Source organism: Metopolophium dirhodum, chromosome 2 (genome assembly GCF_019925205.1).
Source record: "Metopolophium dirhodum isolate CAU chromosome 2, ASM1992520v1, whole genome shotgun sequence".
NCBI lineage: Eukaryota > Metazoa > Arthropoda > Insecta > Hemiptera > Aphididae > Metopolophium > Metopolophium dirhodum.
Genome location: NC_083561.1, coordinates 41,936,484 through 41,952,928, shown reverse-complemented (window position 1 = coordinate 41,952,928; position 16,445 = coordinate 41,936,484). Strand labels below are relative to the sequence as shown.

The following is a 16,445-nucleotide window of genomic DNA, read 5'->3' as shown; positions in this document are numbered from 1 at the left end:
ATCCCAAAATATGCAATTAAAATACAAAATCATTGAATATGCAAAAATATGCAAAGTAAAATTAGTATTATTTGATTCAGTAGAACATGAATTAAATTTGTATCCAGGTTAGCATTAAATTGGACAAATAGAAAAAAAAATACGCAATTTCATAAACATCTGAGCCCTAGTGATAACCATGAGACATGTATATATATAACCATATGGTATACCTATTGACTATTGACAGGTTACACATTGTAATTATATTATTATTATAATATTACACTGTGCGACCTTATAAACGAACCAGAACGACTGTTGTCTGTCCCCTTTGGCCTTCCTATACAACACATATCGTGGTTTAAACGGGCATATTAGCTTATATATATATATATAAATATATTATATGTCCAAAGTATCTTCGAAGTATAAAAATATTATTAGACCATTTTAGAGGTCTTGAGTCAAGATTGTTTGTCCCGTTTTATTTTTACCAAATAACGACAATCGCTAACCTGCCAATTCAATGAAACAGGCTTACAAGTTATAGGCTTACAGGCATGATGGAGGCTTAGGGAAATAACTATACTAAACTAACCTAACCTAACCTTTTTATAGATTGTAAAAAGGCAAAACTATGGGAGTTGAGAGGAACCAACTGGCAACTACCAACTGTTAATATTTGTACCTAATTTGTAAACGAACCGGTCAACATTTTGCCCATGCCTATATAAAATCTGAAAATGACACCATTTAAACACGTAAGGTTAAGCCGTAAATGTGATTTACTAATACGTGTATAAATTTTATAATATTATAATTACAATTTGTTTTTATGTATAATGTTTACGGTATTATTTGAAGTGTTTTAATTTTCCAGAACATTCAACATTCAATAACATTAATACGTAATACCAGCGTGACCAAGATGTCTTTTAATGTCTATAGATAATAGATATCGACGATACCTATATAATGATATTATATAACAATTAATGGTCATAACTCATAGCCAGTTATAGGTATATTCATTTTTTTTATGATTTATAGCGTTTGATTTATTTCAAGTGTTTTAATTTAATCTTACAGAGCCACAGCAGTGTCCGAACTCTATTGATGCGACAATTTGCAAATGTAAGTATCAATGATCTTATTATAAATCGTAGTATTCCCTATTCGATTATTCATCAACGATTTTATTATATACATATACTTTATTAAGTGATTGAAATATAATATAATATAACCAATTCAATACCAATATATTTTACACTTGTTGCTGTTGCTACTTTCCTGGGCCTTTCATCTTTAGTCAAACGTAAGCATGCTGCGGGTATCATGTTTTTTATTAATGAGCTATTGAAGGGAACTATATCGATTCGTCTACACTTCTTTTATTATTATTGTGCCTCAAAGAGGAACCAGATCCTCTGATACTTTTTATATCCCCCACGGTCCACGCTTCCACAAATTATTTATCTGATAAGCCGCTTATATAGGCGATTAAGTCGAGGGCAAATGCTGATCCGTCTTTCATCATTATTGATCTTGTCTTATCTTGTAAATTTTGTTATATTATTATTATTGTTATTTTGGTATGCAGACTTATTTATCTATTTGGTATTTTGTACCTACTTATTTAAATTGTTTTCACATTTCAATCTATACAAAGGGACTCACTCGTTTGTATTAATAAAATAAAATAATAAAACTTATATCATGGCGTCGTGGGTTGCACTGGCGTAATTTAGTCATGTTTGTGGAGGGGGGATTGAAATATTTACCCCCCCACCATCATCTCCAGGCAAAAAAACTGGCTTATATCATAATAACCTCAGTCCAACCATTGTGATCTGTAGTCTGTATAATGTAAGAAGGAACCTACCTACAATCTACATGTATAAATGCATACATTAAAATAAATAATTACATACTATTTAATAAAGTTCTAACACGTAATTTTTGAGTAGATTCGTGAAATAATCTGCGTATGCATAATATAATATTATACACTAAATCCCGAACTTCAAAATGTTATAACACTTATTGGCGATTAAAAGCTTATCAATTATCAGGTCAGCGGGGGGTGGATCTGTAACGGGTAACTAGTAAAATAACATATAAATGATACACAGCATCCCTGTTACATCTTATCACTTTCAATCGCTAATAACCTTGGAACTTAGTTTGACCGACAAATTCAGATCACACCATTGTGCTTAACTTGTTGAAATAAACCTATAGGTTGCCGAAAAAAATCGATCTAAACTGCATTATTTCAATACATTTGTGGAATATTGCAACTATAGTGATTAGTTTTTATTACGAAGTAATATTATCTAAGTTACAGCTATCAAAGGGGATTTGGTTTTGTATTTGTTGTTTCTATAAAATATACTATATTAGTACAATAGTATAGGTACCTATAAATAATAATATTTAAATAATTTAATAAGTACATAAATATGGTTCGCCAGCTTAAAAAGAAAGTCATGTGGGGTATACGACACCCAAATCCCCCCCCCCCCCCCCTGTAATTACACCACTAGTGGGTTGCAAAAACAATCACTTAACAATTTACATTTAATGAATAATTGTAGGTACCTAGTGAGTAGTGGGTGCCTCATGATTATGTATTATATTTCTATATTATTACATTCTAGTCCCTAGTGAAGTGTAAACCAGTAAATAATAGGTAATTTTGGGTTTGCCTATTCTAAGGTCAAATTAAGTTGATCAGTGCTTTTTTGAAAATATTATGGCTATCTTGTTGTAAGCTCTCTGCCGTTTTTGCCACTCTACAGAAATATTCAGACAATTTATTCCCGTATGAAGTGGATGATGTAAAAGTGGTTATAATAACAAAATAAATAATATTAAGTTATAATAGGTAGTTTATTATTAAAAATTATTATAAATAGGTAATATAGGTTGGTATATATATTATTATCCACTATATTTACCAACAGCTCGCGACACTGTTGTCGACATCTCGTTATTTATAGCTAAAAAATAAACGATTTTGAATAATTGTATTCTTTTAAAATATAATCATTAATACGAAATGGAAAAAGAATAAGAAACCAATATTAAAATACTTATGCCATGTAACATGTTCCTTAAAAAAGTGTTAAATGTGTCCTTTTTATCGATTTCTCTACTTCACCACGTTTCAGTTACCTACCTGAAGGTATATTACATTTTACCAAGCATATCTGTAGTTGACAAGTCAATCAGTTATAAATGCTATCATCGTAATCGCGTGGTAGTACCATATTACTACCATGTATACGACAAACGTCCCGTAATCGATGGTTGATCGCAATTTTCGGTAGAGTGCACACAACAAGATAGCCAATATTATGACAATAGAACTTGACGAATGCATGAGATAAAACACTGACGTTTTAATATTATGTTTTTGAAACATATTATGCTGATCCGGATGTTTTATTTCCTCCTGATGTTTGTGCTGCGTTTAGGGCGACAACAAACGGGACAACAAAATATAGCTGGTAATCATTTTATTTGAAACTAAATGGTATGTTTAATAAATTATTCTCATCCAAACATTCATAATTTTTTTGATTCTTACAGACATTTAAATAGATAATTAATACATAAAATACATAGCATAGAGAGATTATTAAAAAAAGAAAATAACTACAATACCAAAATAAATTTTTCTAAGATAACTGATAATAAATGGTGAAATAGGAAAATAAAACATAATATGACTGGAACATTGCATAATATGTATTTTACCCTCCACATGATACAAAATAAATAGTAAAATAATCATGGCAGCTTTTATGCTTGGATACACATGTATATGCGACAACATTATGAATTTAAATTGACAAAACATAAAAGCACATTTTAACCACGTCTGTTTAAAACGGGCAGTCCAAACTTGTAACTGTGAGAAATAAAATGTGCACGTGTAAAGATTTAAATTTTTTTTGGTGGGGTCTCAGTTCACCTAAATCCTTTTAAATCTGAGAATCAGTTTACCTAACAAAAGGTAACGCACTCAGTTTACTGACCCCGAAAAAACAACTTGCAAACAGATGAACATTAAAAGTTTTAATAAGTGTACCTACTGTATAGGTTCTACAACTTAAAAGGCACTGCCATGATAGTATACTTTATAAGCAATACTATTTTAGTAGGTAGTGGTATATAATAAATATTCCACATACCAATTATTTTTTGTTTAAAATTTAAATGATAGTTTATTCACTGCAAAGATTCTTAATTACATTTATTTACTGTAATTTATAGGTTTTTAAAAACCTATAGATAATTAGATATTTAGATAAACATGTTCGTATGTATACCTACCTATTTGTATAAATATTAATTATTAATTATTTTATATAATTTAATGGGTCATTATAGCCATTAGGTAACTAGTATAGGTACCTAATATATAATAAAAATATATAAATAGGTACTATAATACACTACTTTTTATTATATACTATAATTTATAACTACTATTTAGATGGTTTTATTACTATTCTATAGTCAATATTATAAGAATAAAATAAATTTTCAGAACTACAAAAATTATAATGTCAATCATTTTTATGTGTGAATAATTTGTATATAAGTATATAACTGTTAATTATAACAAGAGGACAGGTTTCTCGCTTTCTCATGACTCATATAGTTTGGATTCCCTTATAGACCTTGTTAACCGTTTCTAATTTAGAATTTTTTAAAAGTTCTAATTAGTACCTACCTATAGCTTAATTTTAATAGATCACTAACCAAACAATCGTTATTGAATGTATAAACTTAATACTATCGTAAGTACCTATAACTAATATTATATATGTATCTAAGTAAAAAAAGTCTACACCTTTTAATTAATTTTTAAAATACTAACTAAACTAAAAAGTATATCTATTTATATAGTTACGTTGTTCAACCACATACTCACTAATCACTGGGCATTTATTAGAATTATTCAAAAACAAAAATATACATATAACTCATACAGGGAGTGAGGATACAGCTTGAAACCTGCAGATGTCATTTTTTAAATTGGATGATATGGACATATGGTACACGATTACTAATGTACCTACTGTCGTACTGTTTCCTACTGGTAGGTACATACAAAAGTAATTTTTAAAACCACATTTCAAACAATCTCGCCATCTCGGGACTTGGGTCGGGACTGATGGCATTTAAAATTAATAGTATAATATAAATTCCTCGATAAATTCTAAACTTATTGAGAAACGACTTCTGTTTAAAATATTCGAATAGAAACATATTGAAATATTCATCGTAATAAATTATTTTAATAAAAAAAAGCAACTATTATATACCTATAGTAAATATAATGCTTGTAGAAACCTCATTATATTGATACTTACTTATTATACATTTTATACCTATGTCTCCATATAATTTTAAATTATATTTTTACTGGGTTTAAGCTTTAGATAAAGGTATCATCTTAGTTATTATTTTACATTTTAAAGCCATGATAAATCGATAAACTCGAATATTCGTTAAATGGTTCTGAACGGAGTGTACTACAACATTGTATATGGGTTTAAACGACATTTAAGAGATTAACTCTAGAAATCGATTCATGTCGAACGTAGATTTATGTTATATAAGGACACAGGGTGATTACTGATTAAACGCCCCTTTAGTATTTTAAAGAATGTATTTATTCAAACTTTGATTTTTGTAATTTTAACTTTTTAAGTAGTTAGGTATACTCTTAGAAGTTTTATGGAGACGATATTTAATTTTTTTTAATCATTTAAATATTATCATGTGTTGATACAAACTTTTTTTCAAATGAAAACCAGCCTATTTTTATGTAAATTTATAACCCCACGATTTGAAAATGTTTTAGTTTCTATATGGAAATTCAATTTAAAAGTTTTTGAGCTATTACATATTAATCTTAATGTAGCCATGTAGGTACAAAGGATAATAGTCCTTATAATAACGACTTCACATTAAATATAAAATTAATTTATAATTTATAGTACCTAATTAGTATCTAGCTATCTAGTATTAAACTCAGATAGGTTTAGCCTAATTAAGAAAACTGAATAAATTTTAATAAATTACTAATATTTTTAAACTATCAAAGCCCACATATCTACTAAACCAATTATCGCATGGTCAATAGTATTATCCTTACTATTTATTCGTTAGTTCTAAAAATGTATTACGTACTCAGAAAATAAACTTTTATTTAAATTTATATAGGCACATCAATATTTTTTAAAATATCAACTTCTTAATAATTAATAATAAAACGGTGGTTCACATTTGAAAATAGAAGATTTATCGTCACACCCTTTATATCAATAGGTTAATGAACAAAAATGGAGGTGAGAATACTTGGAGAATCACCCTGTATAATATATACCTACATATAAATAATATATACTTTTATAGACACTGTTTATTTGGGTTATGGTTGCGGGCTATACGATGTGCGACAACGAGCACCGCACAATGCACATGTCCCTAAATACCGCACGTTAATCAGATGTATTTACTACTATATACATTGTTACAACTTACAAGTATTGTTCACTGTTCACATATACATAGGAAAACATGTCTTATTTGGTACGATAGCTTAATGGCTATATTGTCACATTAGTAAGTCACGTCCTTGACCTGTATGATAAATTAATATTATTGGTAGGTACTATATAGCTGGTAGAATAGTGGCCAGGTGCAGTTTTGATGTTATTGCCGTACGGGCAATATCATTTCAATAAATAGTGATTTACGATGTAAAACGAAATTTAATTATTTTTATTTTCATACATGAAAGAATACCTAATATTATTATGAATAACAAACGGTAGAAATGGTCTGGACAAATGTGATTAAAACTATCTTTTCTTATATTTTTTTTGTGAGTGAAGATTTTGGATTCCACCGATAATTTACCCAATTTATATTCACAAGATACACACAAAAAACGAGATATCAGACAACAAATTTATGGAAAGTAGAATAAATTACACAGTTTATTTAACCCTCTTCGGTTGTAATATTGAATTATAAAACGAGGAAATTGAAATAAAAATATATGTCAACAATATTTACGTATTTAGTTTGACAGTCCATATAATAAAAACATGATTTTTTATTATATAAATTATAACATGTAGAATTTATATTTCGTATTTCGTATCCCAATTTGTTCACATTTAATGTTTAATTGTTCATCCTCTTGTATAGAAGTTCCCCTTGAAGTTCCTAATTAGTTATTATATTGCTGTTGTAGGTGTCCATAATTAAAAAAAATCGTGTAGTCACCATAAAATGAAAAAAGTGCTTTAAGTTAATAGTTAAAAAATAAAAATTATTTATAAGTACTATACAAAAATACTAAATTGCGTTTTGGACTAGCTTAGAATTGTCAGTCCATCTCTCTTTATACACCATTTTAAATATAAGCTAACTGCTGTAATAAAAATATTAAATTCAATAAAATTATCAAAGTTTGTTTTGTTTTGAAGGGTCAACTAGGTTATTAAGATTGCAATAAAAGTGCATAAACAGTTTTATATATGTATCTAGCATATATAATTTTTGTATTTAACTGTCTTGTAAATTAACATAATATTTATTGATGTCAATATTAAAATATAGATATACTGATTTTATATTGAATTATATAATTTAGCATATGAATGAGCCACATGTCTATTCAATACTACGATGACAAATATAAATATATTTTACTATACCATAATACAATAATACTAAAATATATTTTAACCGATAAAATAATATGTTAAGTTACAATTTATACGATTGTAATAAAACGTCGATTCTCATTAAAATGTGAGCAGTAGCCAATGTGTAACATTTATTAAGTATTGTCAATATCAATAAAGTTAATTTTTTAATTAAATGTTAAAACAAAATTAGTACCTTCTAAAGTTCTAACTGTTGTTATTTGGTACAATACCTATGTCAACATTATTTTAAATCTAAGGACATCAAGTGTTTAATGCATATAGATGGTTTCAAACATTGTGAGATTTTGTGAGCGTATTAGTATACCTACATACTAACTAGGTTTATAAAATGTCAGTGACAAATTAATGGGGTGCGTACACTTAAATGGAATGACTATACGGCAATTAAAGGAAAAGGTTTATTTCACCCATGTTAAGTCGAATTTAAATTCTATTCCAAGTGTCTCCTACAACATGAATACAAGAGTACAAGACTAAGATATTATATTATCACTCTCGTTGGCCAGTTTGAGTCGACAAAAATAATAATAATAACAATTGTATAGACATATTTTTTCTTTATATAATGACTAATGAGTTGTATTTATATACTCACATCCCGGGTCCGTACACTTGTCCACAATCGTGTCGACGCACTTCATCACATCCGCCTGTTTGTAACAACAGCAAAAGCTCACGTTGGACATTTTATTTAACAAGTGGTGGAGAAAATTTTCAAAAAAAAAATAATAATAATAAAATCAAGTAAGAAAACAACTATGTTTAATACTGTTGAGAAGCTTTAGGACAATTTTGAGGACAAATCGCGCAGTCTCGTATTCGTATACAATTAATTGTGCCGTAAAATAATATTGTAATTTATTATACAGTCATGTAATATTATACGATCTACAACGCAGAGGGATGAAAATGTTCGCGATTGTTGTCCGATAGCTAATCCGAACGTATATAATACAGCAATACTAAAAGAAATTCCGTCACGACGTAAACCGAATTTTTACATAAATTAATTTAAAAAAAAACTAATAATACGCGAAAAAGTTAAAAACCGAATAATTATTAATCCGTCGGATGTCTGCAGAGGATGTCGTGTCGAATAATACGCCTTACGATTATCGCACGAGATGACGTTGGCTTGACGACTGCAACGGTAATGTATAATATACCACCGGCAAAGCCCATAGAGCACTGACCGTGCGCGCGCGCTTTGGCCGATGCGCTCGGCGGGTGCCGCTCGTGAAAAGCTCATTCGCGAAACGTCGTCGCCACCGCCTCATATATTCATGGGCTGCAGCTCGCGACCCCCGTTGTAGTGAGAATATACGCGCACTTTCATGGCGCCAGTATCATGATGATGATGATGATGATGATGATGATATGTGTTGTGTGTGTCTAAGTGTCTTCACATCCACACACACACACACACGAGTTGTCGAGCATTTCATACGCAACATAGTATGTGCAGTGTATCGAAGATAACAATTGTATAATAATATATACTATTATGTATTTTGGAAGACATAAGAGGGGCCACGTGAGGTCTGTTATATATTATAGTAACAGTATTAATGCTATATACTGACATGTTTTTATAATTTGTAAGAATGATTATTGTCAGAATCTATAAAAATAAGCACTAGATTAAATATTATAATATCCATAATTTTAGGTATATTGTTGTAAAACCACATTTTTAAGCACTAGTATATCGTTGGAATTTAGTTTTAGCAACGCGAAAATTGTTTAAAAATAATCCGTATAAAAATCAACCGAAAAATAAGTGGATTATCAATTAAAAAAAGAAACTTTCTACAGGACATTCCTTAAATATTAAAATAAATCTAAATACTTGACAATATGCGGTCCGTATATTTAAAAATTTAAAAATATAAGTTTTAATGAATTAATTGTTAAAGAAAAAAAAGGGGGTGAGCATGCATGGTGAATCATCCTATATTATAATATATCTATTATGAACTACTAACCTATTATTAATATAATATATTTCTGTATGTATGCAGGTTGAACTTTTTTTATTATCGCTAACCAGGTGAATGTTTTGTGATTTTTCTTTGGTTTTAAACTTTTTAAGGACATAACTATCAAAATTCACTTTTTTTGAGAACAGGAGAGCAAATACAAAATTTAACTTTACGCGCTAGCTTTTTAGCTTTTTTAGCTTATAAGATATTCTGTTTATGTTAGGGGGAAGGGGAAATGTATTATTCTTTAAATCGATAAAGGTATAGTGTCATAAAAAATTGCATCGCTGATTAAATAAAGGTATTATTTTGGGTTAAGTCAGCAAGTGTAAATAAAATTACTGTAAAAAAACTTTATTTTGAAATAGTATCGCTTAGCGACTATTTTAATTGAAAGCTTCGAATTAAACTGGCTTATAATAATATAATTATGTAAGTACAACAGTCAACAGCACAGCACTATGTTTTTTAAAGTAGAAATTAAAAACTGAAATGGGATCAGGAAAAAATAATACAAATGCTTCAAGATAAAATACAAAAATCACTCTGTATACCCATTTTATATATAAGATGATATTCCAGAATACAAAGGATATATATGTGTGTGTGTGTGTGTGTGTGTGTGTGTGTGTGTGTATTGCGCATTACTTGTCTTCTTGGTGATTTCCCGAGAAATGCCGTGTGTCAGCATCCGTAAATGTCACACACCCTTGTTTTATGTATGAACAACGACAAAAAAAGTGTCAATATCAGATTTGTGCGCCTTGCCTTTTTAAAGTATTTTTCTATAATGTGGAACCTTTACGGTATATAGTTTATTGCGAATATGATTTTTGTTTTGTTTTGAAACGGGATTTGTTCAAGCTTTTATAGATATTATACAATAATAATATCATATGCATGTGGTTTCGCTCACATAATGGACTGACGGACTGTTTTAATTAATACTGACGGAGATTGAGGATGACATTTTTAGGAGGCTATTATAACACATTTTCCAATTTGTCTCCATTCAGACTCTTGAACTGTTTATTACTTTATGTCTATATTACAATCTTTCTATTTGATAATTTATTAATCGAATATAAAATTAATAAACTTATTTTATATAAAGTATAATAAATTATTGATCTATTGCGTTGATAACAATAATGTACCTACATATTTGCGAATGCTTTTTTTCTTTAGTAACTTATAAACAATAAGTGAAACATTCTAAAACCACTATTCTATTTTAGGTAGGTATACCTACAATTTTTTTTTAGACGGGGAGGGGAGACGTCTTGGTAATCTTTTTTTGTGTTATATAATATTTTGACAAATAACTTCGATCAATTTAATCAGGTTTTCTATAGAATAAACAAAATATAAATATGATGCTTGTTAGGTATACTTATTTATACAAGACTTATCATATGCAGTGGTGTGACTAGCTTTAAAAGTTGTGTGCAAAGGTGAGCATTTTTGTCATTAATTCTGATACCGGTTGACGGTTCTGCAGACGTGGCCACTACGCGACTATCAAGTCTCCGTGCGATGACAGATTTTGGTGGCAACTATTTCTGGATTAGAGCGTGCGAACGACAGGTCGTGAAGTCAGGTGAAAAAGAACTTCATAATACTTAAGTATACCTACTGCGCGTTATATGCAATATGCTACTGTTTTACCAAAATGTTACTTAATTTTTTCAAATCAGAACATTATTTCACGTTTTACACATAACAGCCCCATAGTTATTTTGTATTATAAATGTAAATTTTAAATAGAATTTAAAAAAAATGTTATTATTTACCCTTTGCGTGTGTTTATTGTTAATCATATTAGACATATTATTTTATGTTGATCATTTTACAACCCTGGTGTTTCTACTGGGTGCAGTACAACTCTCGTGATTTCTGAAATCAAATAATAGAAATGCTAATGATTTTATAGTATAAATGTATATAATACAATAAATTAAGTACTTAAAAATACTATGTTACGTAGTGTTAAGATTATAAAATATATAAATAACAATGACTGTTAGGTAATACAATTTATCAATAGTTTTCATATTTGTCCCAACAGATTTTAAAATTAAAAAATCTACCTACTCAAAAATCAATACCTACTTATATACAAATACGAGTATAACTTTTAAAACCTTATTTTAACAGTTAACTTTTAAAGTTTTTTTTAAATAGATTAAACATTACAATATTACACAATACACATATATGACACAATGACACATGTTACCTTTATATGTCATGAAATCAATTTTTCTTAAAAATTGTGATAAAAATTATATGACTGCTTTATATTTTAAATAATTTCATGGTCCCCTCAGTTCAAGTTCTCAGTATTGTATTATGTTGGTACAATGGAGCATTTTACAGTATACCTCTATACCTGTATAATTTTATTATAATATCTACTTAAAATGTATAGTAAACCTTTTTGAAGCTCAGAGCCCAATAGGAGACATCAAAGAAAAATGTATGTATCAATAAAAAAAAGCAACATTGATAAACAATAATAGAATAATTTACCTAATTTACATAAGTAAATCTAGTATAGTTAGTAGTTATATTGCAGTTGACAAATTAATCAGGAAACCGTTTGTTTAAAAAAAACAATAGGTACCTACCTAACCTGCAGTTACGATAACATAACCTTCGGTGTACTATTGTCTATTTGCCTATATGTTTAGGAAATTGAAATAATGCACACAAATTACTGACTATTAAGTATTATAAGGTTATTTTGAGCGGAATAATTATTAAAGACATAAACACAGTTTTTAAATATTCAACTTTTTTATATAATGCTATGGTAGGTACGGTTAGGTGCGTTATTTTATATTTTCATAGACAAATACGATGTACCTAATAATTTACTAATTATAGTTTCTATATAATATAATCGTTGTCTAACGGTCTCTATTATTTATTTACATTAATTGATTAGGTATTTGTTATTTGTCAGTTATTGTTAACCCCACCACCGTGGCGGTAAAAATTCATAATCACTCTGAAAACTTGGAATTTATAATCTATGTTTATTTATATCTAGATATCTTACATCCAGGTAAATTTAGTAATACCTTTATCTTAAAAAAATTGTTATTTTAAAATATCGTAAAAAATAAATTTTAATTGACAGGTATTCACCGTAGTATTTTATACTGGCATGATATATTTTGATCTACAAAAAATATCGTTAAAACACATATAATGTGTGACAATGGTCATCATTAATATAAATTATAATGTCGTTTAAATTATTTTATACTAAACTTTTATAGATTATGATGATTATTACAATATTCTTCTTCAATTAAAAATAATTATTCTCTATTTGATTTATAGATTTGATTGTACGAGTGTCTATATATCAACTACTATAGGCTATAGGTCTTAAAATTTTGAGGTATTTACGTACAAATTCACAATAACGATATGTTGGTATATAGGTAGGATATAAAGACCCTATAGTTATGTTTGATAGTAATTAATTTTATTAAAGTTTCAATATTCTCCAAAATATTTAGCAAACAGGTTAAACGTAATGCCATTTATGCTTGCTGCATACGATATAAATATTAATGATTTGAATATTTAAAAGCTTACGAACTGTGCACCTTATCCAAGATTAGTGATTATACACTTACACTTAATTAAGTTTCAATTAAACAATATGTGTTCAAGCAACTCGTGTAAATACAGAACTTTATCAATTCTAAATCATAAATTTAATCAAGCAAACCATAAAATACTAATTATTTGCAATGTGTACAATTTTGTTATTTTATCTTATATAATATAATATATTATTTAATTTCTTACGATTGTGTTAAATATAACGTCTTTACGATTATAAATAACAAAGAATTAAACAATTGATTAGACTCCAATTACACTAATACGGTGTTATACCTCAGTGGTGAATTGGGCCAAATACTATTGCCACATATATTGTTGAATATTATTTTAGTAAGTATGTGTAATTTGTTATTCATTTGTATTTATTAGTTATTACTATTTTAAACATATTCAAACTGTTTTCTGACTGAATAAATGTATTATTATTATTAGTTATCTTACAAAGAAACAAAATATAATCGAAGAACATCATAAATTACAAAAATTAGTTTTACTTTTTCAGGTTTACTATATATTTTAACTATATTTAAGTTATAGAAAACATTTTTATAGGTAGGTAGGTAGGTAGGTATTCATAAATGTGTTTAATAGTTTTCTGGAGAAGGTAGAAATACATAATGACAAATAAGTAGCATACCAATATTTTGAAATTATTTAATATAATATTAATTACAAAATATAAGTGTTACCTAATATTTAAAAAAAAAATTACCAACATATTTACAAATTAAATTTTACTTTTTGAACTGTTAAATGAGTCGATATAATGTATGTGTACGACGGAAGTACAGAACCACAAAATTACTTACTAGTATAGTAGTATAACTTTAAAAGCTTAAAGTTAAAATTACATCTTCAGACAAAATGGATTTACAATTGAACGGAATCCTTTGTTCGTACTAACGTTTATTTTTATTTCATTTGATGCTTAATTCGAATTCTCTCTAAGACGTTTGTCATGTTATTTCTCTATATTAATTATTTAAGAGGACGTTGTAACCGCATGTATGTCTCCGTCTTACCAACGCTTAATATTACAAATAATTGTACGTTTACTGTTTAGATCGATCCGTTATTGGATATCCGTCATTAATATTTATTTATTTTTTATTATTGTAGGTATAGTATTAATTTTCAAAACAAAAAATTTAATTACATTTCAAGGAAAAAAATAGGCATGGGAAATAATAGTTAGATAGGTATAGACATACTAATTTATCTTTTTTGCTTCATCTACTAGAATACTGGCAGTCTATATTAAATATTTATTTTTATTTTATCGTAATTATAAGGATTTTTTACTTTAGTTATAAAATATTATACAATATTAAGCCTTTATGGCCCATAAAAAACCAAATATGCCCTTTACATATTTAAATATACATTTACAACCGTAAAATGTTGAATTATGCACAAATATGCTCAAAGGAATTCGTATTTTTAATCACGTCTTCGTGAAGTGTGCTCTTATTTAGCATATACAATCAACCATTAAAAATATGCAAATATACATACAAATCCGAGCCCTTATGAATGCATATAAACGACTTATGGCCGAGAATTAAACTATAATAATATAGACGGTTGGCATTGATGTACTCGCTGTACTGGAACACAGAAGCCGAATGACAAGTGCATTTGCGGGCTTTACGACATTACTATTATCGTCAATGTATACATATATATTCGATGTATCGAACTTACCGACCTAAAAAATATCAGTGGTTAAAAAAAAATGTGAAAAGTAATCTCGAATGCGTAAACCGTGCTAACAGTTTACAAAAGACGTTGATTAATTATCATATTGTATTAATAAATATAATAATATACACACACAGTATCTTTTGGATGATTGTAGACAAAGTTCTGAAAACGAAAAAGCGTCATAAATGATATAATATTTACTACCATAGACATAATATATTATAATAATTAATATTCTATTATAATATGTAGCTACGTTGACTACCAGCTATTACCATTGATTATACATAGTGTATAATTTATACATTACATACATTATTATACATTATGTATAATCAATGCTATTACCAGTTAGTTAATCGCAGTAAATACTTCCGTACGTAATGTAGAATATATAATATAATATTATTATGTATATAGGTTGTACTTGAAATACAAATTTAAAAGTTTCGATAGGTTAAAAAAGAAATGATGCGGTTTATCTCCTTTTCGAAAGTCGTATTATACTTGGGCACAAAATAATATAACACAATATTATGTTAAATCAATGTTTAAGGGACCATTAGCTCACTATTGATTGGTCAGTATTGTTTATGCAACCCGGAACTGATATTTCATAATTACCCATATAGGTAGAGGTGCCTACTGCCTACGCGCGAAATGATACTGTAAAATACTGCTGCAGACGGAAGACAGATGTATTATTACAATAACATTGTCTTGTCCGCGCAGTATCCGCCACAAATCCGTCTTGGAATCTTTGCGCCGTGCGTAATATTGCGTGTTAGCGTGCGTGCGGCGCGTGTACCGTCGTCGTCGGACAAGGTCACACAGGAAGGGATCGATAATCGCCGCCGCCAAGGGTTGCGCGCGCACCGTTCAGCCTCGAAACCGGCCCCGGACGCTGTGACATCCTCCCCCTCGGCGAGGTGACCCAGTGATCCGGTTCCGGGGCGCTCCGCCGACCCCTCGGCGACCCCGTTTCTGCCGGCGACACCGTGACCTATTTTACCGGTGACCTCCCCGCCACCCGCCGTGGCGGCGGCCTATTTTTCGACGGCTGTGTGCCGAATAAGCCGCGCTTGTGCAAAACGTATCAAATGTAGAGCGTAGGCCGGCCAACTGGTACGTTTGCTCGACGAGGCTGCAGCAGGTCACCGGGTCGGTAGGTTGCAGCTCATGCTGTGGGTAACAGTGTTACTATATCAAATCGCAATGTACGCGCAGCGCCTATATAATAATATTATAACCAACCAGGTTCGACCCACGCTAAACTCCGGTCACCTATGTACGATAGTATGTATAATATATAAAATGTATAAATACGCATGTGGTACACACATTAATATACGATAGATAATGTCAT

The 16,445-nt window shown here is 29.2% G+C and overlaps 1 protein-coding gene across 2 annotated transcripts in view; it reads right to left on the bottom strand.

Annotated features, from left to right (window-relative positions):
* LOC132938194 (protein EFR3 homolog cmp44E) overlaps positions 1–16,445 on the bottom strand; it is a 61,008-nt gene that overhangs the window by 6,464 nt on the left and 38,099 nt on the right. The window contains exons 1-2 of one of the 2 annotated variants that reach the window (XM_061004896.1): positions 11,524–11,610; positions 8,344–8,398 (exon numbers count right to left, since the gene is read on the bottom strand). The exons of the other annotated variant lie outside the window; for it this stretch is intronic. Of the exons in view, the coding sequence (XP_060860879.1) occupies positions 8,344–8,398; positions 11,524–11,559 (91 nt within the window). The 5' untranslated portion in view covers positions 11,560–11,610. Of the gene's footprint in view, positions 1–8,343; positions 8,399–11,523; positions 11,611–16,445 lie in introns of those variants that run through there. 2 annotated transcript variants of the gene reach the window in all.